Source organism: Canis lupus, chromosome 20, assembly GCF_048164855.1.
Source record: "Canis lupus baileyi chromosome 20, mCanLup2.hap1, whole genome shotgun sequence".
Classification (NCBI taxonomy): domain Eukaryota; kingdom Metazoa; phylum Chordata; class Mammalia; order Carnivora; family Canidae; genus Canis; species Canis lupus.
The window spans coordinates 42,415,631-42,442,341 of record NC_132857.1 but is presented as its reverse complement, the minus strand read 5'-3'; the positions used below and the strand labels follow the sequence as shown (position 1 = coordinate 42,442,341).

The 26,711-nt window shown below is 47.2% G+C and overlaps 1 protein-coding gene across 6 annotated transcripts in view; it reads right to left on the bottom strand.

Annotated features, from left to right (window-relative positions):
• MGAT5 (alpha-1,6-mannosylglycoprotein 6-beta-N-acetylglucosaminyltransferase) overlaps positions 1 to 26,711 on the bottom strand; it is a 339,881-nt gene that overhangs the window by 36,456 nt on the left and 276,714 nt on the right. For all 6 annotated transcript variants that reach the window (XM_072789000.1, XM_072789001.1, XM_072789003.1 and 3 more), the window contains 2 exons: positions 10,844 to 10,993; positions 354 to 500 (listed from right to left, as the gene is read on the bottom strand). In XM_072789000.1, the coding sequence (XP_072645101.1) occupies positions 354 to 500; positions 10,844 to 10,993 (297 nt within the window). The remainder of the gene's footprint in view (positions 1 to 353; positions 501 to 10,843; positions 10,994 to 26,711) is intronic.

Here is a 26,711-nt window from a genome sequence, read left to right as displayed (position 1 = left end):
CCAGTGGATTTCCTGATTCCACCAATTCTAAACATTCAAAAAGCGCTCAGCCACTAAGGAGGCTAGAGAGGTCTGTGGGAAACAGGACAGAGCTGAGGCAGAGTGAGATGATGCCCCAGTTTGTAGAGGGGCAGAACTGGAGGTGAGGCCTGGCTCTGTCACCACCCCATTAGGAGGTGGCATCAGCGGTTCCTCCCTGGGCCCCTGCACGCTCCCTCCTCCCACCCAGCTCTGTTAAATGGAGCTGACGCTACCTGCTGTCCAAGGTCAGGAGGTCTGAATGAGCCCCAGCACTCAGCAAGCAGCAAGGATTCAGGCTGCTGGAAGCAGGATGGTTTTGTATAGAGGCTTACCTCTCTCAGAGTTGGCTTGCCAATGAAAAAGTCTGTGTTCTTGCTGCTTTTGGGTGGGCTGAACTTGGGGTTCAGAAAAGCACATCCATTTGCGATGGCCTCCAGGGGAGCTGGGCCCTCATAAGGGAACCCGAGTCCAACAAACAACTGTAAGACAAAAAAGCACACCATATATAAACACAGCAATCAGGCCCGGTCGCCCTGGCTCACAGGGGGCTATTCTGTGCTTCATCCCCATGTGGAAACCTCAGAGACTCTGGAAAATTCCCAGGCCCTAGGGGGTAGGGTGAAGAGAAGGCAGCTCACATCAGGAACTGAAAAACAGGACCGGGGACCATTAGGGGCTCATGAAGCTGCTCAGGTCATTATGTCCTCCTCTTCTGGGGGGGGAGGTAAGTAAAGAAATAAATGTGTATGGGGGGGTGCCTGGGTGGCTCAGTGGTTGAGCATCTGCCTTCGGCTCAGGGCATGATCCTGGGGTCCTGGGATCCAGTCCCTCATCGGGCTCCCCGCACGGAGCCTGCTTCTCCCTCTGCTTATGTCTCTGCCTCTCTTCCTGGGTCTCTCATGAATAAATAAATAAAATCTTAACAAAAAGAAAGAAGTGTGGAGGTGGGACAGTTGAGGGGGCAGGGAGGCAGGGGTATTCAAAGAATAAAACAACAACAACAAAAACCGAGACCCAACAATAATCTTTCTGTAACTCACCAGGAGACAAGACTGGAAAAACACTTGCTTAACTAAACAGAAGGTTTCTTCATTGAACCAAAGGAACAACAGGCCCTTTCAGGGACGCTGGGTGGAGGGACAGAAAGGTCACTTGGCGGTTTGATTACAGTTCAAATGGAGCGGCTTTAAAATGAGGGTAGGTCAGTAAACACGGGTTTTCGTAATGGGGTTTTCACTGGGGGACACCAACAACTTTGTTTTGATCTCCCCCTCAGTGGAGGCGAGCGGGTGCGGAGCTTCCCTCCTCACGAGCCCCAGCGCGCTTCGGCCGCCGGGCGAGAGATGGCAGCAGACGCACACTCTCCGGCCTCGGGCCCGGGACAAAGCGGCCTTGCTGCAGCCGGGATTCTCGGCCCCAAACCGAAGCAGCATCTCAGGGAAACGCCTCACTGCCTACCGCGCCCCCCCAACCTCTCCCAGGGCTGGGGGGCTGTAAGCTAGTGACCCACTGGGTCCCTTACTCCACCCCCGCCCCCCCACCTCTCCCAGGGCTGGGGGGCTGTAAGCTAGTGACCCACTGGGTCTGTCACTTCGCTTCTCCGCCCCCCCTCCACCTCCCACGGAGGGTCTCTCCCAGGGCTGGGGGGCTGTAAGCTAGTGACCCACCGGGTCCATCACTCCGCCTGCCCCCCAACCCCACGGGTCTCTCCCAGGGCTGGGGGGCTGTAAGCTAGTGACCCACTGGGTCTGTCACTTCGCTTCTCCGCCCCACCCCCTCCACCTCCCACGGAGTGTCTCTCCCAGGGCTGGAGGGCTGTAAGCTAGTGACCCGCCAGGTCCGTTGCTCCCAGAGGCCAGTGCTGAGATGGCTCCAGCCTCCAGAGGCACACAGATCACGGAAGGATAACTGGGCCCCACGGCATCCTTCCCTCCTGCCATCAGGCTGAGGAACACCCACACAGCCAGGCCCCGGAGTGAAGGATACTGGTGAAGTGGATACAGGGCAGGCTCGAGTCTCCTCTCTGGGGCCCCTCCCCAGCAATTCCGTCTTCGCAGGGGGTGTCAATGGAATGGTTGCTTAGAATGATGCGGGGCCAAGAGACCTGGGTCCCAGGTGCGGGTTCCCTGGGCACCACTGAGAGCCCCAGATAGTTTGTCCTGAGCGCTCAAAACCCGGACTGAACAGTGAGCATGGCCCACACTGGAAACACTGGAGCCCCCACAGGGATTCTTCTGGGACAAGAAACAAAAATCCCAGGTTTTCTGGGTAGACTCCCTATCCTATGACTGTATGTTCTTTTTGCACGAAACAGGGTACTTGACCTTTCTTGCTTGTTTGTTTTGGAGGAATAGCCTTTCATTTCCTATAAAACCTTGAGATGACCAAATATAACTGCCAGGGACCTCCGCTGGAGGAGTTGAGGAGAGCAGCTATGAGTGGCCAGCAGAGCTCCCACTGCCAGCTGGGGGCACTAGCCCTCGGGCAGAACCTCTGCGGATGTGTGCGTGAGGAACATCATGTTTGCAGGGGCCTGGAGGGTGTAGGACAGGAGAAGCATCTCCACCACCACTTGGAGGCCCTGTTTCTGTATCTTACTCTTAACTTTTAAATATTTTAATTAATTAATTTGTTTATTTATTAGAGATAGATTGAGAACCTCAAGCAGAATCTTCGCGGAGCACAGATCCCAACATGGGGCTCTATCTCATGACCTGGAGATCATGACTTGTTCTGAAATGAAGAGGTGGACGCTTCACTGACAGAGCCACCCAGGCACCTCTGGATCTTACTCTTAATAAGTAGCTGACAGGAGTGAAATTATCAGAGAGAACTGAAGTGTAGAGGGTGTGGCCTGAGCATGTGACTGGGCGGTGGGTTGGGGGAGATGTCTGAGAACAGCAGAAGAAATGGAAGGCAAGACTGGGAGGGACTAGTCCCAAGACATTGCAGCTTTACTAAATATGAAGAATCCAGGGTTGCCATCATTCAGGCTTTTGAGCCCTGTGATCCACCCTATCAGTTTTGGGGGAAGATATGCAGCCTCTCCAGGGGAAAGATGACCTCTCTCAGGTGGTGGTTGGGTGTAAGAAAGCAAAGGGCTTCCAAATCCTTTTGACTCTGAGAAGAAAAGTGCTGGAAGATACAGATGGGGTGGGGGTGGGGTGTCTGTGGGTTTAACCAGAGACCTGGAGCCCACAATGTGTCCTGACCTCTGAAAATCAGGGCCTGCCATAAAGTGCCAATACCTCCATCAATCCTAAATTACAAGGAACTTTGGAGGAAATGCAGGATGCACAATGACTATTTAAGCGGAAAATCCTGGAAAAAAATTTAATTAGCTCCTTCGGACCAACCAATCTGAACCCATTAATTAAAAGGATTTGAGGCTGTTGCCTAATGGACTTGAATGTGACCTAGGTTTAATTATATCTGAGTAACAATTTGCACCATCTCGGCTGCCCTGCTGGCATCGAAAATATCTCAGTACACAGAAAGTAAATAGTTGGGGCTAACTCTCCAAAGCTGCACAATTTGAGAATGAAGCTTACGCAAATCCATACAATTTCTTGGCAATGAGTTTTCTTGTCACGCTAATTAGGATTGCAGGAAATGCAGGACTCAGAAACACCAAAATAACAGTTGTCACTTCTGTCAATAAGCAATTTTTTCTCATTTCCTGTGTACTCATTACCTGTGACATTATAATGGAGCAGACGCATTAAGGTCAAATAGCACACTTGAGGTTTGAATCACAAAAGGGTAGGCAGAGAGAGCACCTCACCAGCAAAGGGCATCCCAGAAACTTCTGAGTGCCAGGGTCTTGGCACACATCAGAGCCTTAACCATACTCAATTTCCTTTCCCCCAGTCCCCAGCACTGTGCTACGTACAGATCTCCGCAGCACAGGAGCAACAGACACACCACAAGAATGCATTCAAGCAGAGGCTTACCTTTTCAAGAGGAAACTGGGTGTATTTTATTTATACTTCATCTGGCCTTCAGAAGCCCAGAATCGAATGAAGATATTCCAGATGAAGGAACCATCTTCATGGCTGCAATTCCTCCCCTTATCAGTAAGCATTTTTAAACTGGGGGAATCACATGCTCTAAAATTAAATTTTTGAACTTAACACTGAGCAAGAGAAAAGGGAGGAAGCACCACAGATTTTAGTCACGGCACAGGACCAGAACATTCCTACATGTCCACAAACGGTTCAGTAAAGCCACTCAGAGTCTTCCTCTGTGCGAAAGGAGAAACGGAAATTGTTTTAAATCCCTAAATCTGGAGTAGTTAACAGAGAATCCTTTCAACATGGATAGAGGTGGTTCCTAGGAGGACTCCACGTGAGTTCAGTCTGTTTCTAGTCACTATGGATGGGGAACATCAAAAATATCCAAAATAGAAGACACTCATTGAACCTAATAGCTTTTCTGACTAGCCTGAACTAGCTAAATTAGTGGACTGGTTCAGGAGGGAGTCAGGGCAATGAATCCATCTTAGCTTATGCAGTAAATTGAATACTGGCACAAAGTGATGAGGACAATGTGGGACCTGACAGCACAGAGTCTAACTCAGGCCAACCGGAGCTCAAATCCCGACTGCATCACTTCCTAGTTCTGTAACTCTGGGAAATGGTTAATGCCTCCTCCTACAGATTAGCTGAGGTCCATTGACAACATACTCTCTCCAGCTGTGAGACCTTACTCAGGGTATCACAAGCTCTCTAAACCGTCCTGTCACATATATAATGGTGAAAATAATAGTGCTTTATTGCATGAGGCTGCTGCAAATACTAAATGAGATGTTTCGTAGAAATGATATATTCCAGAGTTGGGGCTGAAGTAAAATGTTCACTGAACAGGAGTCTGAATCCAGATGAAACTTCACGCAGCTGCACACTCATGACCTTGTATTGTTTAGCTGGAGTTTACATGTGTGTGAGCTGTGCTTGTGGGTTTTATAAGATGTTCGGCACCTGTATGTGTATTTATGAGTTGTCTCTATTTCATAAAGTATCTGGACTAAAAAAAGGGGGGAAGGACATCCATGAGAAGAGCAAGAAGGCATGGTTTATGGTGGCTGCCTCATGGAGAGGCCAGTTTCATGAGCCAGGTGCTATTGCTAAGCCTTACTTGTTTCTTCTTCATTTAATGATGGAGAATCCCTGTAGTATTGGTAATGTATCTTTGAAAAGAATCTTTATATCTTTAAAAAGGATCCATATGGCAGCTGAGAATGGAGGAAATGTATTCTCCTGAGAGATGATGCTGCCATGTAACCTCAAGGGTCCCTCTCTGGCCATGTGTCTGTCCCTTTCGCACTTGATGCTGAAGGAAGAGAACAGTGGCCAAGATCTCTCCCATTAGGTTTGGCTATAACCTTTCACGGGCTGCCCACGTCCCTAACCTAAACTATAAGAAGATTCTCTTGCAAAGAACTAGAAGGGCAAAGGAGACAAGACAATGATATGAGTCAAGTATGTTTAAGTGCTCAGTTTGTCAGAGTTGGCTGCTATCGCAAAGGCTATTTTCTAGAGACCAGCTCACTGGGTAGGCTCCCAGACTACCCTAAAGTGGCCTTTTAGAAACAAAACACAACAATACAAAAAACAAAAAAAACAAAAAAACAAAACAAAAAAAAACACAACAATACCAAAACCAAAAGTTCACACATCGGTAATTTGGAAATGCCAGTTCAAAATCCAGGGGGCTGCAATTTCATTATAAATGCGTTAACTTGGAGATGGGGTGGGTAAGAAAATATTGGGATAAGTTCTTAACTGTAGATGCTGATCATCTTCAGCCGCCCAGTATGAAATGTTTACTGTTGTAAGGTGTGAGGCAGCGCAAAAGGCCTATTCACTGTCACGTTAAGGATGGGCTCTCATGATACTGAGGTCAGAAGGCTTTTGTGAGAAGAGATCATTCATGGGGGTGCCTAGGTGGCTCAGTCATTCAAGCATCTGCCTTTGACTCCAGTCCTGATCTCGGGGTCCTGGGATGGAGCCCCACATCAGGCTCCCCGCTCAGCGGGGAGTCTGTTTCTCTTCCTCTGCCCCTATCTGCTCATGTTCTCTCTTTCTCTCTCTCAAATGAATAAGTAAAATCTTTGAAAACAAAAACAAAAACAAAAAAACAGCAGTAGTTCACCAACAGGGCATAGGTAAGGGTTAGAGAAAATGGCTGGCACTATTGTAACAATCCCCATGATCATGTGCACCACAGTAACACAGATGTGCCCTGTTAAAATGTGCCTGATCATTGGCTTCTGTCCTTCAGAGTAAGCTCCTGCTCTTATTTAAAGGACTTCACAAGTCACAGTGCAACATTTTGCACGACTAAATGGTTGACCCTGCTTATAGCATCACAGTAGTTTTATGTTGGCATCACTCTTTATTATTGTTACTACTTCTCCCTGTGTACTTTTCATGCGCTGTAGTCACCAGTTTACTTGTTTGTCCCCTCTACTACATCTGCATACGGCTCACGGGCAAAATTGTCTTAGTCATCCCTGTAGCACAAACGCCTGGAATAAGGCCTGGAATGTATTCAGTAGTGAATGCACATTTGTCAGAAACATGAGCAAAAGAATAAATACTAATAGATTAGATCTTTCCAGCAATCAAGTGTCTCTGTGAGGAGGAGATGCTGAATGTTTTCATGTGTATATATGAGTGTGTGGATGTACTTCTGTTCCTGTGTCAGAGAAGTCACTGAATCACCTTGCTATACACTCTGCATTCTACACACATAGGTGAGAGGAGAAGAGGGAGAAAGGAGTACGTGTGTATACAACTTTTTTTTCCATCTGGCTGGAATGGGAATAATTTTAGTTATCAGCCACTTGGATGAAGCTTCCTTGACTATCTGAGGGTGAATATTTCCCTGTCTGAAATGGAGGATGGATTGCTCCATCACTAAGTAAGTGCGTAGGCTCTCTCACAGGCCACACCTGGGTGATATGTGGGCAATATAATGGAGAGGCAGACACAGGGTATAGAAGGACAGTGTCATTTGCTGTGGAAATCTTGGAGATTTAGGTATGTGATTCATGAGAAAAACAAGAAGTCACTCTTATGGGCATGGTCCCAAGATCCCAAATGGCTAATGGATTTCATCCTGACTCTTTCCTTCATTCTTTATATAATCACCTGAAGGCCTTATACAAGCTAGGCACTGTTCTAGGCATTGAAATTGTACCTGTAAACAGAACGGGCAAAGCTCCTCTGCCATCATGGAACTGCACAGGAGTCTGGGTCCCTGGGTGGTGGCCACCTCAAGCCCCGGACTTCAGAGAGACTGTTCGACCACATCCAAGCTCAAAGTCATGGCTGATGGGCGGGGGGGAAGGGGGGTCAGACAAGGGGATGGGATGGAACAGGGATAGTATACATTGCATATCCTCCAATCCTCATTTTTGAAGGAGCCTCCCATGCTAAGATTGGGAGGGTGGGGACCTGAAGAAGTTAAAATTAGGAAGAAGCAGTAAGAAATCAAATTAAAAGAGATTAGGACTTGGGGCACTTGGGTGGCTCAGTGGTTGAGCGTTTGCCTTTGGCTCGGGTTGTAGATCCTGGGGTCCTGGGATCGAGTCCCACATCGGGGTCCCTGCAGGGAGCCTACTTCTCCCTCTACCTGTGTCTCTCATGAATAAATAAATAAAATCTTAAAAGAGAGAGAGAGAGAAAAAAGAAAGATGAGGACTTAACCCCAAAATAAAAACATGCAACCCAGTGCTGCCTGAAATTGTATTCCCAGTCTGTTGGACTGAAAGCCTTGTCTATGATCCTCTGATAAATAATTAATTCATCCAAATTTATATGGTGATTAGAAGAGTCTTTTAGATTCAACAACTTCCAGGCTCTTTTTAGCCCCAATTTTAGTGTGGCACCCAATTCCTGTATCTTTTTTTTTTTTAAGATTTATTTATTCATGAGGGAGGGGGGAGAGAGAGAGAGAGAGAGAGAGAGAGAGAGAAGCAGAGACACAGGCAGAGGGAGAAGCAGGCTCCATGCAGGGAGCCTGACGTGGAACTCAATCTGGAGTCTCCAGGATCAACACCCTGGGTCGAAGGTGGCGCTAAGCTGCTGAGCCACCCGGGCTGCCCCAATTCCTCCATCTTTACAGACTCCCTGCAGCTGGAGTCAGCGAACGACAAGTGCACTCTTGCGGCATGTCGGGTCAAACTGCCAAGCACAGGGTTTCCTAGGCCTGGGTGCAGGGCTTCAAAGATGGCTCATATGGAAAAATAATGAGCGAGGAACTGATGAAGCATCAGTCAGTTCACCTGTCTCCAAACCTGAAGGAACACCAGGCTCACTTCCCTCTCCAGTAAGTCTGAGGAGTGTGCGAATCCCATTCATTCTCCAGACGTTTGCTTCTCTGTACCTCCAGTTCTCCACTTTCAACGTGGATTGGAATAAATCGCTTTTAAATTGCTCAGAGACACAGAGGAAGGAGTTAGAGGCAGAAAGGGTTATAAATGCAAAGCCTGACTGGTCTTTAGTGTCATTATTTCAAAGCCCAAGATCCATTCATTTTAGTGCCTGCTGCTGTGTTCTGGGTATGAGGGGAGTCTCTGCAACACACGGCCTCATTTTCATCGTATTTGCCAACTGTTTTAGCCATAATTCCAGTCAGAGTGCTTTAATACATTCTAGTCGGATGAACAGGCAATACAAAATGGGATCAGTGACATCCTGTGAAGGTACCAGTTTTTCAAGGATAAATCTATGCCCCTCACATTCAAAATTCAAGCTGCAGTCCTTGGCTCTTGGGCAATCTCTCACATCATGGCCTGGACATCCCAGGACACTTCTCTTTTCCTCCCCGGGACATCGAGGACCTCAGCTTCGGCCTATTTCCCTTTTCTGACAGGGTAAATGGGTGGTAGGTAAGTCTGGGTTCTTTTAAAATTTCCAAGGCTGAGTAAGACATTCACGAGCTGGGTTAATAGGAGTGCGCGAGACAGTAATGACACGCTGTTGAAAACCAGCGCTGCCAAATGTAATTTTAAAGGAGCTTGAGCTTTTTCTACCATCTGATGTGGGGAAAAGTAAAATGAGGCAAATGGCAAAAATAGCATTGCCACTAAAGGGCCCGGACATTCTAACGATTCTAAAATGTCATCCTGAGACAGAAAAAGAACGGAAAGCCGAGAGTGCAAGCTGGGGAACACGCTTCACTCCTGGATTGCCACAAATAGTCATTGGACTACATATGATCTTGCGAGGAAATGAGATCTTAATTAATACAAACCAGATCTCTGGCTAAGGAGATAATTTATCCAATTATTTTATTCATGGAATCACCAAATGACTTGGAGGTAGAAATGATAAAATATATTCACATATGGAGAAACTGAGGCAGAAAGGAGCTAGATATTTTGTTGGCTGGTGAGTGTCCATTCAGTGTTCTCCAGTTCGGGTGTTTATTCATAAGGATGGTACCTTAAGGGCCTAGCAGAGCTTTAATTTGCAAAATAAATAAATTAAAATTAAAATTAAAATAAAAAAAAAATCATGAGTAAGGGTCACCTCCCAGACAAAGTAAGTGACTGTGGGCAAGCCAAACACTCTAGCCTACTTTTTCCTGTTTATTTATTTATTTTTCTTTTTCCTGTTTAAAATGAAGTTAACAACAGTACCTTCTCTAGCTACCTCTTTGGGCTGTTATGAGAATTAAACAGGAAAGCATATGTGAACACACTTGCCCAAATCCATATATCACACAATGATGAGAAATCACTGGTAAGCCACAGAGCCTCTCACCCACTCAGCCTTCTCCCTACCTTAAAAATGAAGACTCCCCACCAGTCAGGGCCCTGAACAGAAATATCCACTGTCCCGTGAAGATAAGCTGCCCTGTGCTTTAAGGAAAGGATCACACTTGTTTTCTTCACTCTGATATCCCTTGCCCCCTGAATGGCTCTTCAAAGCCAAACTTGGTCTACTTGCAAGTCCTCTAATGTCATTTTGTACTTTTACAGAAGAATTATAGGCACTAGGTCAAAAGAATGCCTTCATCATGCCACCAAAATACAGTTCTCCATTGGGGGCTCCCCTAGTTACCTAGACCATGGGGTCTGAAGTCTGTCTACGCCCGTGACAACTGGCCCCTCAGCCCCTTATCAAATGTTTCCTCTCACTATTTCCCAGCAATAGAGCAGCTGAGCGGCTTTGTGGCTCTCCCCTGAATGTGTCTTCTCTGCCCCCACCCTGTGACTCTCCCCCGTCTCCCCTGAGTGCCAGGTGCGTCCACACCCTGCCCATCGTTCACCTCCTATGTCTTTCACAGAGCTTTTCCTGCTTGAGCCTGAAGGGCTTCTACCCTTCTACCATCTGAACTTCTTCCGTGTCCAGTACAAACTTTTTGAATGAGAAGGTGTGAGGAAAAGCCAGGTGGGGGGCTGATTCCTTGAATGGTGCCCTTAGGGAGGTGGGGGAGCCAAGTAGCCCAGGCTTGCTGGGAAAGCTGCTAAGTTATCACAAGGGCCTGACCCTTGAGACAAGGCCTTCCCTTTTCTGTTTGCCACTGTATCCCCAGCCCCTCACTTGATGCCTGGCACAGCGTAGGTCTTTGGTAAATAAGTTTTAAAATAATTTTAGACTTAAAATCAGTTTTAAATAAGTGTTAAACCTTCCGCAATTAACTCTTAAGCTACAGCTGATCTAGAAAACCACTGCCCAGAAACGACCCAACGAGCCACTTTAACATTGCAAAGACAGCATGAGAGATTCTGATCCCATCCGCAACACCAACAGAAACAAACTGTGAACAACATCGCTGATGGATTTTTACAGCATCACTCAAGACCTACCTTGGTTTCTCGGAGGAGAAATTGCAGGTCTCGTCCACTGAGGATACCGTGGTTTTTCACGTAACTGGGAATATTTTTCGTGCTGGAGCCATAAACAGTCGCGTGTACTTCCATGTACGTGTGAATAATGTCCAAATAGATTTTCTTATTCTAAAGAGGAGACACAAAGGGAGGGCATTTCTTTTTTTCTTTTCATTCTTGTAACAACCTGCCTCATAGCTGGAGGCCACGGAGACAGAGCTCTTAATATGGAGATTGTAGGAATTCGCCAATCCAACCCGTATTATTTCTTTCAAAAGTAATCTGACTGGATTTTGAGGGCAAACATAGTCATAGTGCCGCTGTACAATTCTGCAAGAAGGAACATATTATGCAGCAATATATTACTGAATATCCAACGACAGCTCAAGGCCAATTGTTTTAAAGTATTATCCTCGCTTTGTAAGTTACCAGGGACCCAACACTTTGCATTTGGCTCCTGTGCCTTATGGGGGAGGAAGTTTGGGGAAGGAAAGCCCAGAGAAGGCAGTCAGTTGGACTGGAATATTTATCTGGAGATGCTAAGCTGTCCCCAAGGAATGCAAACATCCCCAGCTCTTGCCAGTATTTCTAGTGATGATTAACGCATGTTGTCAGAACTGGATCCCACCGACTTGGGATCAGGGGGAGATTGAGAGTTTCCCACAATATACACTGATTGACTCGGCAGCTGGTGAGATAATGAGCATATCCAGGTAGACAAAAATGGAAAAAAGATTAAATGTGCAACCCTGATGAACCCTGAGCCATTCAAAAGTAGCTTTATTTTTATTAGAAGCAAAACAAAACCTCTTTTCTGTACTGAATTTTGAGGCACATTTTCTAAATCAAAACCACCTGTGAAGCGGAAGCGACTCACTTTCCCTTCCTCTTCGCGTTTGTGTGACTAAGTAGCACAAGCTGGATTTTGTAGGTTGCTTTTTCTTTACTTTTTTTTTTTTTTTTTGAAATTTGAAAGATTCAAGTTCTGTAATGTTTTCCAGTTGTATGAAAGTGGGACAAGTTTTTTTTTCTCATACTAAGCCTGTTTTCACACACTCCAGGAAAATGTATTAATAGCCAGTTCCGTGACTAAAGACCACAAGGGATGTAGGGGTGTGGCACCAGCAGCCACAGGGCTCAGAGAAGGGGAAGGGGCTCTGCTGCGGGGAGGGAGGCAGCGCTTGCCTGCTTGCCTGCCTCTTCGCAGTGTTCTGAGCCCGCTGCAGGGCCTGGCCTTGGCCACGAGCTACCCTGGTGGAGAATGTGAGAAAGGACTCTCCATTCTGTGGGATGCATGTTTCAAATCACATATTAGAAGTCTTCATGGCTGAAAAAACAGCCTCGTTCCCATTCTCCATCTTATGCACCAAGATGATTTTGTTCAGAATCAACCAAGTCTGTGCCTAAATGGACCCATGAATAAAATGAATACTTGGACTGAAAGTTTAATTTCATGCCATGTTTGGTATGGCTGGAAGATGCTAAATTCATCACTTCAGAGATGTACACCCTTGAATTACTGCAGAGGTGACTAGAAACAGTTTATAAACCCTGACTTCCCATTCATAGCTTGAGTCAAATTCAGGATCACCTCCCTGATATATATTAATTGGGGAGGGGGGTTCTAGGACATAGGTTTTGAGCCAGAGGTACCTGGTAGTTCCTGTCCCAAAAAATCCCCTTCTCAGGGACTCCATCCCCACCCACAGTCCCTGGTAGATAGGGAGGGAATTCTGTAACCTTGGTCCCCTGCCACCGCTGGCTGGCCTGGAGTGTGTCTGACCCGAGGGGGACCCACCTCTAGGCTGGCCAGGAGCCTGGGACAGAATGGCCAGGCTCAGGAGGATGAGCTGAGCCAATCAGACCCTCTCTCAGGAGCTCAGAAGGCTGTACACAGGGAGATTTCTGCCAGAAGGCTGTGGGCTATAGAGCAGAGAGGTCACTTGGTGTTGGAGTCTGGGTAATGCTGAGCCAGATACAAGTTCTCAGGAAGCCAGCTGCCAGTTTTGGGGGGTGGAGGTGGAAAGAGTGCCAGGTGAGAGTTGAAAGGAGGACAAGGGGAGACCGAGACAGTTGGTAATAAGAGGGACCCAGGGAGTGAGTGAGACCTACACATTATCCCTCCAAGCAAGACAGAGAACAGGGCCATGGGAGGGAGAGAAGGAGGAGGAAAGACCACGGAAGGAGCGAGTGAGAAAAGAAAGCTCAGAGATACCAAAGAGAGAAAAACTGGCCCCAGAGGTATTCTGGGTCCTGCTCCATCCACAGCTGTTCTCTATCCCAAATTTCCCAGATCTTTCTGGATCCTTCCAACAATAATAGCATCTTCCCAAACTCTCCCCTATTGTACCCCCAACCTTTTGCCTGACCTACTCTGGGTGGATTCCTACCATCCAAAAGGAGGCCTGTTGGTCCACCTTGTTGGGTTTTGTTCAGGGACAGGGCAGGCATCTCTCCTTTAAACAAAAAGAGACATTTCCCTGTGAAAAAGCCAGCTGCTAACTAGTGAAGATGGACCAAAGGTCCTTGGACTAGATCTATGGTGAGTGACAGAACAGAGGATGGTCCACCCATTGGGTGGTTCCTGTGCTGGAGAATACTCACTACAGACAGACAGGATTAGGACTCCCAGACCAAATGCCTGGGGAGTGACGATACACAGGTTACAACACATGTATTGCCATCAGTCCCAGAAGAGGTGGCGGCTCCTTGAAATATAGCAAGGGGGCAACCTCAGGCAAATAAAAAGAAGTATGTGTGATATATATATATATATATATATACACACACACACACAAGGGCCAATAATAATGTCTGTGAATTTATTAATATGAAAGCCTAGTCAAGTCTGAAAGTAAGAATTACCTTCAGAGAAAATTTATGTAATTTCATGAGTGAGAAAATCAAACAGGTTATTAGAGGAAAACAAATGTTTCCAACATAACTCTAACCTTTGAAGCTGACATGACGACTGGGTGATTCACCCTGGGTCTCTTGTTGCCACTTGTCAAGAGTACTGCCGGGATCTGGTGAGGGTGAGTCACATCACAGATTTCAGGGGAAGGGGCACAGGAACCACTCACACTGGGCTGCCTCCCTTCTCAGAGGTAATGCTCCCTGGGTGCTACAGGAATCCAAGAGCCAACTCCAGCTTAGGGCTACTGCCTGAATTTCAGGTTCAAACGTCCAACTGCCTCCCGAACCTAGCACACTCTATCTTGGTGTGCTACAGGCACTTCCAACTCAACAGGTCAAAAAGGGAATCCATCATCCTCTGTTCCCAGATCAGCATCACCCTATGTGCTTCTCATCACTGTGACTGGCAGGAATCTGCACCAGATCAATAAGGTACCTGTACCAGAATCACCCTTGTCGTTCCACACATCAAATTAGGCACAAAGCCCTACTGATTCTGCCTCCATAATATCAAATCTGTCTCCTCTCAAGGCCCTGATCCTTGCTCACCTTGATTGGGCCAGGATTAAAACAACTGGTATCTCAAAACATCTCCCTGTGGCTCAAAAAGATGATGCAGCTTGTCCAAGATTTCTCCAAGTGAGCAGCAGCTTTGGGACCGACCACAGTACAATCTATATGGCTCTATGGCTCACCATCACTTTTGAACCACACAAAGCAGTATTATGCCTACAGACAATGTTCTTACACACAGAAATTTGTAGTGAAGTACAAAACTATGCATGAGGATGACATACTCCACCTTCTGGATACAGATTACTGACAGAGGGGCAGGGAGGGCTTGGGGTAGGTGGATGAGCTTTAATGGTATGTGTAATATACAATTTCCCTGTTAAAAAATCACAAAATAGTAACATCTATATACCTGGGTGGTGGGTATTTGATATATTAGATAATTAAAGTAGAAAAATTTAAAATACACACAATCAAGAACAAACAGAAACCAGTCTGTAGGACTTCAAAGCTGGCACCACTGGATTGGCATCTCATGGGAAGGCTCCGTCCTGGGCACCAAGAGAGGTTCAAGGGATGCCCTTCTCTCTTCGATGTACACTGCTATCTTTGGTGTTTAAGAAATAGGGTGCTGATGTTTCTTAAAGTAAGCATGGCCCTGCCTGCTCTTCCCAACCCATGGGAGGGACAAAAATGGGGAGGCGGACATGCAGGCATGAGGATGTTTTCCAACATATCCCTCTCTGACCTAAGAGACAAGATCAAAGACAATTATTGACTCCCCAAACCCCATCACCCACACGTTATTGAGATGCAGTCGGAAGTGTCTCCTGCGGAATGTCAGACCCAGGCAGCCCCCTCCCTGGGGTGGGGGAGGAGGCTGGAGAAATACCTCCCAGCTGAGCAACTTGGAGCCCCAGAACGCTGTTCAACGGCCTCTAGTTCAATTTAAATTCCCATTAAAAACCACCAATCAGACTGATTAAAATTCAAATCTACCTAAACTCATTTGGAGGTGGGGGGAAAGGGGAGATGCAAAGGGAAAAAAGAGAACATACTGGAGCAAAGGAGAAGCCGTTCAGCAGCTGGTTAGGATTGTAGCTGGAGGCAGGTGCATTTTCAGAACTGGTCATAAGATATTCAGAGCTTGAATAGAGAGCTTTAGGGAAACAATTCAATCTAAAGCAATACTAGTGCGATTCTACAGCGGGGGAGGGGCAGAAGGCACCAGTGGAGAACCACAAGCCCTTTCTTTTCCTTGCCAGTGAACTGGGGGTAGAAGAATGTTCTTTGACAAATGTCAGTATGCTGAGCTCTTGGTTGCACTGGATATTATACACTCTTCTCGCCAGCAACACCCCTGCTCCCCACTGCAGACACATACACCCTTTCTCCTGGACCTTACTCCCCTCATCAACATGGCACCTGGTGACCTGTCAGTGTTTTTTTTTTTTTTAATTGGAGTTCAATTTGCCAACATATAGCATAACACCCAGTGCTCATCCCATCAAGTGCCCCCCTCAGTGCCCGTCACCCAGTCACCCCCACCCCCCGCCCACCTCCCTTTCCACCACCCTTGTTCTTGTCCTGTCAGTGTTTAAAAGAAAGAATTATACAGCCCTGCCTGGAGTTCGCTGGTCCAAGAAAAGCGCCTGGTGAGTGCTGAGCCAGGGGGCATCCTCCCTGGGAAGAGCTGACAGGTGCGGAAGGGCCAGCCCCTCTCCAGAGTCCGAGAGGTGAGCTGCAAAGCCATGCTACCCCAGCAAGCACAGGTCCTGTCACACGGAGGGCGAGCTCCAGACAGAGAAAACGGAATGAAGTCTTTGCTTAGAAGAGACTAAATGCGAGACAGTGCATGTTCTGGCCGAGTCTCGACCCACAGTTTGTTTCAGTTATGTCTCAGGGGCATCCCGGCCCTTCCCTGGGTACCCAGAGTAGGCCAGTCCTTGCCATGGCCAAAGCTAGGAAAGCTGGGGTTTTACCATTTTCAGCCGAAAGAGTCCCAATAAGCACACAGTGACCGGATTTTTATTTTGACCATCATGGATTTTTAATCATTTTTAATGTGGTGGCCTCCGCTTCCTCCCCTACAAACACAGAGATTGGTTTACTTCGTGGTTTTATGGACACACAGGGATGAATCGCATACCTTAAGAAGCACGAGTCCATAGAGTTTGCCTTGCCCCAAACTACCCAGGAAACGCTTTACACACCCCTACTGTGACCCAACTCCTCGAAAGCCCAGGGTTGGACTGGTCCATTTGGCTGAACCAAGATCTCCAGCTGCATCCACCTGCCCTGCCTGAGCTGGTGACAGTCTCTGAGCGGAGCTCCTTGTCTGAACCTTCTCAGATTCCCTTCACTGCCTGCCCTTCCTCTGCTTTCTCCGTCGCTGCTCATGCCACCCAGGCTGCCCTGCACTGTCACACCAGGAAGAAGCCGCACGGGGAGCTGGGGGGACATCACGGGGCCCGCAACGCTGAAGAGCATCCCAGGAGTGCAGGGCGCTAGTTCCCAGGGCCCCTGAGAAGCAGGACACAGAAGGCGGCGGGGCAAATGAAACTGCCCTCGTTCTGTCTTCTGCAGACTACACCAAAGTCAAGTTCCCCCTTTCATTTTATTTTTTTTTTCCAAAGGTTTTATTTATTTAATCATGAGAAACACAGAGAGAGAGGCAGAGACACAGGTAGAGGGAGAAGCCGGGAGTTCCTCCTTTGAAATCCTCCAGGAGGGATCCCTGGGTGGCGCAGTGGTTTGGCGCCTGCCTTTGGTCCAGGGTGTGATCCTGGAGACCCGGGATCGAATCCCACGTCGCGCTCCCGGTGCATGGAGCCTGCTTCTCCCTCTGCCTGTGTCTCTGCCCCCCTCTCTCTCTCTCTCTGTGTGTGTGACTATCATAAAAAAAAAAAAAATGAAATCCTCCAGGAGTGCCGGGTGCGCAGTGGCCACGCTGTGGTGTCTGGAGCCTGCGTGACTGTGCGCTCCACTACATCACCTCTACTTCCCCTGGCCTCTCTTTCCTCTTCCTCACCCCAACTGTTCTGGGCTTGCATCTCCTTCCCCTATAACAAATAATACTTGCATCTGCATCGGGCCTTGCTTTCTAGAGGTCCTGGGCTAGGCCCCTGTTTGGGGGCTCTCATGCCTTCAATCCACCATTTTCAGTGCTAGTTTCCAAAACTGAAGGTTTTGTCCCTCTATACAAAGTCTTCAAAGGCTCATCCCGGCAGTGAGAGACCACCTACTTGGCTACGCAAACCCTTCACAGAGCGGGCTTCTACAGACTTCCCTCTCCTCCTTTGTGTCAGCCTACCTACCTACATCTCCACTGCAGCCACCTTGGCCTCCAATGCCCGCCCTCCCTCCTTTCCTCTCCTGGACTCCTCCCCATTCATTCTCTGCAAGTTGGCAATGCCTGGGTTCACCCGGGTGAAGGGAGCTGCCCCCTCGTCCGCACCTTTAGCTGTGCTAAATTCATTAAACAAGGAGGCCATCAGACGGAGGTGGCTCTCATGCTACGGTGGCCTACATAAAGCTAACACCTCGAGGTTATGAGAGCCAAACGCTGCAAATGACCCATCACAAATGGCCCACCAGGCTGTCAGCCACAACCAATGAAATATCTTTGCTTCCACACCTCCTCTATCTAAGTCCTCCCTGCCCCCACCTGCCAGGGCAGTGCTCCTAACTATTCCCGGTTTGGCACTGCCTCACTCCAACTGATTTTTGTTCAAATAAACTCTTAAGCTTTTCCATATGCCTCAGTTTATCTTTGAAGCCACTTCCTGTTTGGCCTCTTTGGGCTGCCCTGTCATTGCCTGCCCACCTTGTGGGGCTGGGGACTAATGAAAGGCAGGAGGCCTGTCAGGGAGCCTGGCACAGAGCAGGAGCTCAAGAAACACATCCGGCCTGGATGAGGAAACAGAGATGCGCGAAGCACATCGCATTTGTGGGCTCCTGGAGAAGAGGGATCTCAGGCTCCTTGAGATGAGACTCCCCTACCCAGTCCTGCCCATCTTCCCGCCCTGCTTCAGAAGCTAGGTCCCTCCTCAACAAAACCTCCCAGTAAATGAGCTTAAGGTCTGTGACTTTACCTCAGGGTATATTTTAATGAAAATAAAACGGGAGTTGCAGATCTTATAAGATGTATTTTATATATATTTTTTAAGATTTTATTTATTTATTCATGAGAGAGACAGAGAGAAAGAGAGAGAGAGAGAGAGAGAGAGAGAGAGAGAGAGAGAGAGAGGCAGAGACACAGGCAGAGGGAGAAGCAGGCTCCATGCAGGGAGCCCGATGAGGGACTCAATCCCAGGACCCCGGGATCATGCCCTGGGCCGAAGGCAGGTGCTAAACCGCTGAGCACCCAGGGATCCCCGATGTATTTCATAGTTGAGTCATCTTCCTTATAACCGAGCTCTTTCAGGAGTTGTGAGGTAGAAGGACAGGAGACAGAGAGGGAGACCTAAACACACACACGCACACACTCGCACAACCTGCCTCATCCGCCTGTTCCTGAAGTCTAAATTCAACCAGGATGAAAAATTCTTTTATTCCAAGATTAGAAGTTCTGAAATGCAAATCTCTGTGAATTTCAGCAGTGAAGCAGAAACAACTTACATTACACAATAATTAGATGTTAAGGTCCTTGGTTGGTTGATTGCAAGTAACCACCCAAGGTTAAGGTGTGTGTTGGGTTGCCTGTGTGTGCGGACGGGGATCCTTGCTTGTGCCTCACTCGGGCCTCCTAGGGCTCTGGAAGACTCTGGGAAGCTAAGATTCTCCAAGCCTGGCTACCCCTGACCCTTCCTCCCTAAATCCTGACCTTTCAAGGAGAAAGGGGGATGTTAAATAATTACAGTGGGAATAATAAGGGGAACCTTGTGCTCTTGTCTCCAGCCTGGTCTGTGGCCAGGCCAACAAAAAGAAGGGAATCTGCTTCCTTTTGCTGTCCTGGGCTCTACGCTTATTCTTGATTGGACCTCCGCTGGTATAAACTATAATTCATTCAGCACAATGGATGAGTAGTCGCATGTATGCCACACTGAAGTATGATATGAATGGTTCTAGAATGTACCTACTGCTGAGTTTTGGGCAGAGGGCAAAGAATGGATGTAGAATGAGTGAAAGGGGGGATTATTCACCAGTACTTGACTTATTCTCTACTGTCCAGTTAGGTGGCTGAGATTCCCAAGATTTCTCAGAAGAAATTCAAAAGATGCTGAGGCTGAATCGCTAATGTGAAAAGAGCAATCGGCCCTATTATTGCTGGTGGATCTATAATCTATAAATATTGGATAATATCACTTCCAAATTATATTAGACACCTTCTATATGTGCTGAGTTAGACTTGGGAGTAAAACGTGAACAAAAGCTATTTAAATATTTATCTTTATTTAAAAAGAGATGGTGCTCACATTACCCCCAGACCGTAAAATGGGACAAGCTAGAAATGAGTCTGAAGAGGGCTTCGAGCCTTCACCTCACTGCCCAACCTGAAACCAAGCCCACCCCACCCTCAGATCTTTCTGTTTGAACCCTAGTTGGCTAGCTAGCATCCTTTCCCATTTTCCCAGCACTTTCAGGTTTCAGGGATTTCTCTGCCTTAGCACTGGAGCTTTCTGCAATTTAACAAATGCCTCTCAAAGGACCCTGGGGACCTGCCAGCCAGTTTGTGAAAACAATGAACTCTCCATTCTACTTGGAGAAGGGGAGGAGGTCTTCAAATTGTAAAGCTGGCTTCTCTCACAACCCCCTCCCCCCGCCAATGCAAATGCAGTCACTTAGGGATAATGGTGCCCCTCACTCTGCTGATTGCTGTGGGCCAAGAGCAACAAAGCCCACCAGCTATGCCACTGCCCTCAGAAAACAGGCCCACAGGTTGAAAACAGACCATTGCCACCCCCTACGGTGTCACAATGGAAGGAAAAGAAAACCAAGAGGCTGCCTTAGCAAAACTGAGGTTGTGTTTTTTTTATAGAGCCTGCATGGGGCTGGAGAATTATGGACTGAATGGAGGTGACCTGGGAGTCTCATTCACTCCTGCCAGAGTAGAGGAGATGGGATCCTGATGGCTCAGGCCAGTGGCCAACAATCAGATGCCATCTAGAGGCAGAGGAGAGGTGGCCACTCGGCAAGACTGTCCTCTGGGTTTCCAGAGAAGGATTCGGAGAATCACATTCACATTGATGAGCAGTGTGACAGGTGTGAACACTGGGCTTTTCCTGACAATGAAACTGAGGCCCTAGAGGCCTGCAACCAAGAGAGCCAGCCCACCTCCCTACAGCCTGAGAGGGGATGAGGGAGGTCATCCCTGGGGAGCTGTTGACTCATTTCCCTCCTCTAGCTAACCAGGTGAGCAAGGCTCTAGGGGACCAGCGGGAGAGCTTCACATGCATCCCTGGGAACTTCTGGGGCACCCAGATTAGTGCCAGATCCAAGCTCTGAAACGTCTCATGGCTGGAGCTTGGGCTGAGAGGATGCCTTGAAGGAGATATCGGGAAACAGGTCCTGCTTGCAGAATGGCCAGAGCTTCCAGGGTTTCTCAAAGGGACAGAGGACTGTTTCCCTTGGTGCAGGTGTGGACCACACAGACATGTGCCCCCCTGGGTCTTCGGGGAAGGGCTCTGTTCAAAGGGGTCACGGGGAGGGTAGGCTGCTGGAAACCAGCCCTGAGAGGAAGCCACACCTTCTTGTCAGGCTTCTCAGGCAAAACAACACTTAGGAGGAAAAGGAAAGGAGCTTAATTTGAGATGATGTGCAGAATTTCCACTATTAAGCTAGAGGGGCTATTTTAACTACTGCACTTGAACTGATCTTGGAACTGAAAGTAATAGAGGGTTTTTTTTTTTTTATTTGCAAGTTTTATACAGTTTTGCCCAAAACTGTATCCAAGGGGCAAAAAAGACTAACTGTACAGTTCAAGAGAGAAAAAAGCTGTTTCTTAACTGAATTCAGCAGCATCTCACTCTCTCAATGAAATGTTTACAGATACAAGGTGATTTTAGGCGGAGCACAGATAAAAATTTTTAATTTTAATAGTTGTAAGTCTATTTACACATGGCTTAGAAAAACTAACACACCCATGGCATTTCATGCTCATTTATCACCCTGGACAAAGTTAAAATAATTATTCTTAAAATGAGCCCATTAAGAACACGAAGTAATTAATAGTCTAGATGGGGTATGTATTTAACAGTGGTCTGAATTGGGGGCAGATGACATTCCTTTGGAACCTAATGCTTAAAAGAAAGGTGAGGTGGAGAGCCTTCATTTCACTAAGAGGTGAGGAAGGGCCATGTTCATCATCCCACCAGCCACACTGGTGGCAGGATTATGGACAGAGGACTCAGGTCACTCCCTTTATCAGACAACAGGACAGAGAAAGGCGAGAGGCAAGATGCTTCTGAGCAAAGTGCAGAGAGATGGATGAGGTGCGGTGGATGGGTCAGAGAGTCAAAAGGAAAAGGTGGTAAGCCACTCTCACCTCATGTTGTCTCACTTTGCAAAAGTCCGGGTATGGAAAGCTTCCTCATAAACCTGCGGCAGCTGTCAACCTCACACTCCTCAGCCAACACGGTGTGTGAATTACACACACACACACACACACCCTGGTCTGACCTGGAATGACCGTCTCACAAGACCTGAGGAGTCTTCTTCTCGGGTGAGCATGTGCAAGGCTATTCAGAGTGAACTGTTTGGGAGGCAGGAGACCAGGGGCCAAGCTTTAGCCTACCTGGAACCGCCTAGATAAGCCTGGACAACCTGCTTTATCTTTTGCAACTTCAAGTTCCTCAATGGTGAAGTGAACAAAGGGCTGGTTGATCTGAAGGTCCTTTGAGCCCTCAAGTCCATGATTTTTAAATTTATGACTTAAAGCACAGCCCCCCCTTGCTTTCCCAGGGGTGACAGAGCCAGTACTCTGCAAAGGAAATGGGGCACAGGGCTGCTGATGGTCCCTCTCCTCCCAGCTCACCAGTCCTTGGGTGTTTAGTGCTTGTTGTTAAGCTCATTTGAAAACTGCCCTCTGCCGCAGAGACCCAGTGATGTGGTGGGGGTGGGGGTGATGCCCAACTCTGGGACAAGTCACTCTCCACCTCCACTTCCTCAAAGAATCAGACCGAGGCTCACCTCCAACTGCAAACACGTGCAGTACCTGGAGGGCTTGACGCCCATCTGTTAGCTCCACCTTCCTTTAGGTCAAAGATTATTTTCAGGAATAGCTATGAAATGAATAACGGCTGGGAAAGTGAGAACTGTGGACATCTTCTTTTCTGAACTTTGCATATGCCAATAAAGAATGAAAAAAGATGATGTGAAAAGAAAACAAAAAAATAATAGATGAATACTTCTATTCATCTAGAATTCTTTCAAATTCTGCTATTTATCTAGAATTCTTTCAATTTCTTCTGTTCGAAAATAACTTTAACATATTCTTCTATGAAAAGGGAAAAAAAACATCTATTTCGGTCTCTTTCAGTAATGCACAACCTTGCATTTTCTGTTCTCACATATTAGCTTCTGCAGATCTGTCACTGACTCCATCGAAACCAACTCTTATAGTCACGGTAATGGACAGTGTAGCCACGTTCGTCCATCTATCTTTACTTACATTTTTATCAAGGAATGCTTTTTATTAATTTCAAACCGTTTCTTTCATGTGAAGCAAGGTATACGAATACGAACACATCCAACCTGGTTATCGCTGATGCTGGGAAAGTAATTGCTTTCCTGCAATTTCTAACTTTTCCACAAGTAATTACTTTACAAACAGGAAAAAAAAAACCCACCTATGTCCAAAATCACAGTTGGCAGCCCCAAGGGGCCCATTTCCCATGTAGTAACTAATATAGAAGTCTGGGAAGTGAGATAATTGGAGAAGGCCATGTTTTGGGGGGCAACCAGGACAAGAAAATGAATTCTGAGCCAGAGCCCACTGCCGCAGGACAGCACACATTCTATAGAGGCGTGGTACCCCCACAGGCTTCATGCTCCTGCTAGCCTCTTCCAGCTTGGAATAAGGAGGAAAGCTTGAGTTTGCTGAACCCCACACAAAGGACAGCAGTTTATGCTGCACCAAAGACACATGTGTGTCTCCCTGGACTCTGCAAAAGCAAAGGTTGGGGGTGGGGTGACTGGTTCTATTAATTTGATTCTGAATTACCTTTTCTGAAGGAAAAAAAAAAAAAGAAAAGCCAAAGCCAAGCTATCGTATTGTGAAGAAACACGGCAACACACCGTCTGGGCTGGAAAAGGTTTCATTTAGCATTTAATTTGCTAGAAGAGAATTAATAAAATGATCTGACGCTATGGTAGTATTTGGAGGTGTTCTTCTCTTTGGAGCCCTAATGAATACAAAAAGCACGTCTTTGGAGATACGAGGACAACTAAAGAGATTCATTTAGGTCCCAGACCCTATGCATAATCTGCACGGTAGGGGTGACATCTCTGAGTAACAAATGATTTAGTGTGCCAGGAAGCACTCGTGGTTGGAACGGTTCTGCGCAGGGTAAATAACACTGCTTCAAAAAGACTGAGGACTTTCTGGAGGGCCTTATGCTTGGGGGCTCTTACCAGCAGTAGGCATCCAGGGTAAACACTGTCTCCCAGAATGGATGGCACAGCCGGGTCACCTGTCACCAGTTCTGATTCATTATTTAGAGTAAGAGAGGAAAGATCTGGTCTCTTTCCACTGGCCTCCTCCACGTCACGGCCTACCCCCCACATTAACCTGAAGCAACATGGCTCTTTCTGGGCATCCATCCACAATTGTGTGAATTTTAGTAGGCAGTGTGGGGTCAAGAATGAAGCAATCTGGGGTTTTATTCTGACTAACTTCTTGTGGGAGCTTCAGGTTTCTTAACTGTAAAATAAAGGAATATTGCACCTGCCCTATAATCTCACAGGAGCATCCACAGAAACAAATGAGATTTTTTTTTTATTGTTATATGAAGGGGTCACAATTCCCACCACACTGTCACACACACACACACAAAAATCACACACCCCACTGTCCGCTGTGCCTTTCACAGAGTTCTACCCAGCACTCAGTCATGTCAGAGACAGGGTACAGACCCCAGAGGGTACAATGCCTCCACGTGTATAGGGCATTGGTATAGAGACCCTTCCCTCCCCAAGGAGGCCTCTGTCCTTGACGCTGGGCCTGACCAAGGGGATCCCCACCTCTGAGTGGGCCAGGGCAGGCTTCTGCTGCACCTCTTCACTGTCGAGCTCTAATGCATCAGGCCTGTGCGTGGTAAATTTCCTCTCCAAGGCATTCAGCCCAGCGCCATACCCATTAATACCCACGACTTCATCATGATGGATGTGTCACTTTGTAATAATGTGCATAATCTCTCTCCTCAGAATAGCAAGTGTCAACACATCTTTGTTGTAAAGGCTGGGACCTGACATGTGATAAACCAGGCCATTTAAAACACAAGTCTCTCTTGGGCTCTTTCCTTCCCCTGCTCCAATCAAACTAAGAACACTGTTCTAAATTCCAGGCATCATCTCTCTGCACTTTTTAAGGAAGACACAGTGTACAGGTTGAGATTCTGATTTTGGCACAGTGGTGAAGGTTTTCTTCAAAGGACAGCTAACCACTGGCCTTTACGTGAAAGACTGTTTTTTTTTTTTAAAGATGTTATTTATTTATTTATGAGAGACACACAGAGAGAGAGGCAGAGATACAGGCAGAGGGAGAAGCAGGCTCCGTGCAGGGAGTGCAATGTGGGACTCGATCCCCGGACTGCAGGATCACGCTCTGAGCTGAAAGCAGGCACTTTAACTGCTGAGCCACCCTTTTTGAAATAAATCCCTCTTTTTGAAATAAATCACATCTCTTGAAATTTCATCCCTTCATTCCTGGCTTTTTAAAAACATAAAGATAGCAAAATAAAAGTGATAAAGTCATAAAATAAAAGCCCAATTCATACACATTGGAATCTAAAATGCTGCACATAAATAATTTTAGAAGGAAAAGCAGCTGAAGTATCTAATTTAGAAACGGGCTTGAAAACAGAAACAACTAAAATACGCTGGGCAAGTAAAGCCGAGGTCTCCTAGTCAACTATCACTTTGAAAAACCTGTCTCAGAGTTTCCTTACACTCTTCTCTCCTGCTCTATCAATACCTTTCTCTTCCACCCCTTCACATTTCTCAGGCACTGAGTTCTGAAGGTCTGTCCCCAACCCAAATGCTGTCACTCTTCCTAGGAAAGTACAGGAAAGGGGGCTAAGTCAGATCCCGGCCTGGGTCCAGGCTCTGCCTATGTGCCCTTGGGCAAGTGGCTTCACCCGCCTGCACCCAGGTTCTTCAGGTGATAACCACTCTCCCTTCCAGAGATGATGCAGATGTGGTTCTGGAAATACAAAGAGCTGTGCCATGGTTAGGATCCTCTCAGGACTTCTAAACCTTGTGTCCTTTCTTCTCTCTCCCATGTTCATAGTTCACTTAACTGTCACTTCCAGTCTTTGTTTAAAGAGACTCCTTCCTGCTTACAAATGCCGCCTGCCCTGACCCTCCTAGGCAGCGCCTAGTCCCTTTTGCAGTACTCAGAGGGGCATTTCTTCTTGACACGTTCCTCAAGCAGATCACTACTAGCACCACTGCCCCCCTCCCCGCCACCTGCAAACAGACCCCTAATTCCCTCCTCTGTACTGCCTCCCACCTTGCTAAACACTGCTTGAGCTAGATGTGTCTCCTACTCTGTTTGATTCCAAGCCCCCTGCTCCCCCGGGGGGACCTAGTCAATACACCTGTGATCATCAGTCTAGAAGCTGCTCAATAAACACCTGCTAAATGAAGCAGTCAGGAGTCTAGAAGCAAGGCCTCAAGACAAAGAGCAGCAACAGCCTGAGACTGAAGAGGTGATGTTCATTCAGTAAAACAAACGTGCTGGGGGTAAGACGTGGCACAGCGCAGTGCAGACCCAGACCCCAAGAATTTCATGTGTGAAAGGGACTCTGCAGGGACTATTTTAGCCAAAATCAGCGACCACAGTCTTAGACTTTGGGAGTGGGTGAAATTAATTCTCGGAGACTGGAACACACATCACATGACTTAAATTCGTCCTCGGTGACAGTCCAGACAACTCCACACAGACAGATACTAGAGGAAGCAGAGTCAGAGTGAGGTCCTTCGAGAAATCCTCCCTCTGAAATGGTCAGGTGGCCCTGCCATGTGATTCAAAATAAAATTCCATTTCTGAAAACAAGAGGAACTTAACATGTTGAAAAGAATTAATTTCTTTCCGTGTTTTCCAATTATAAAAAATTAGTGGAAGCTGAATTTAGCTTTTGGTGTCTGGTCTGATTGCAGGGTACCAGGGCTTTGCCGGAACCTCATACAGTCCCTAATCTAACTAATGAAGTGGACTGCAGAATGTGCAGTGTGCACAGGAAGATTCCCCGGGACG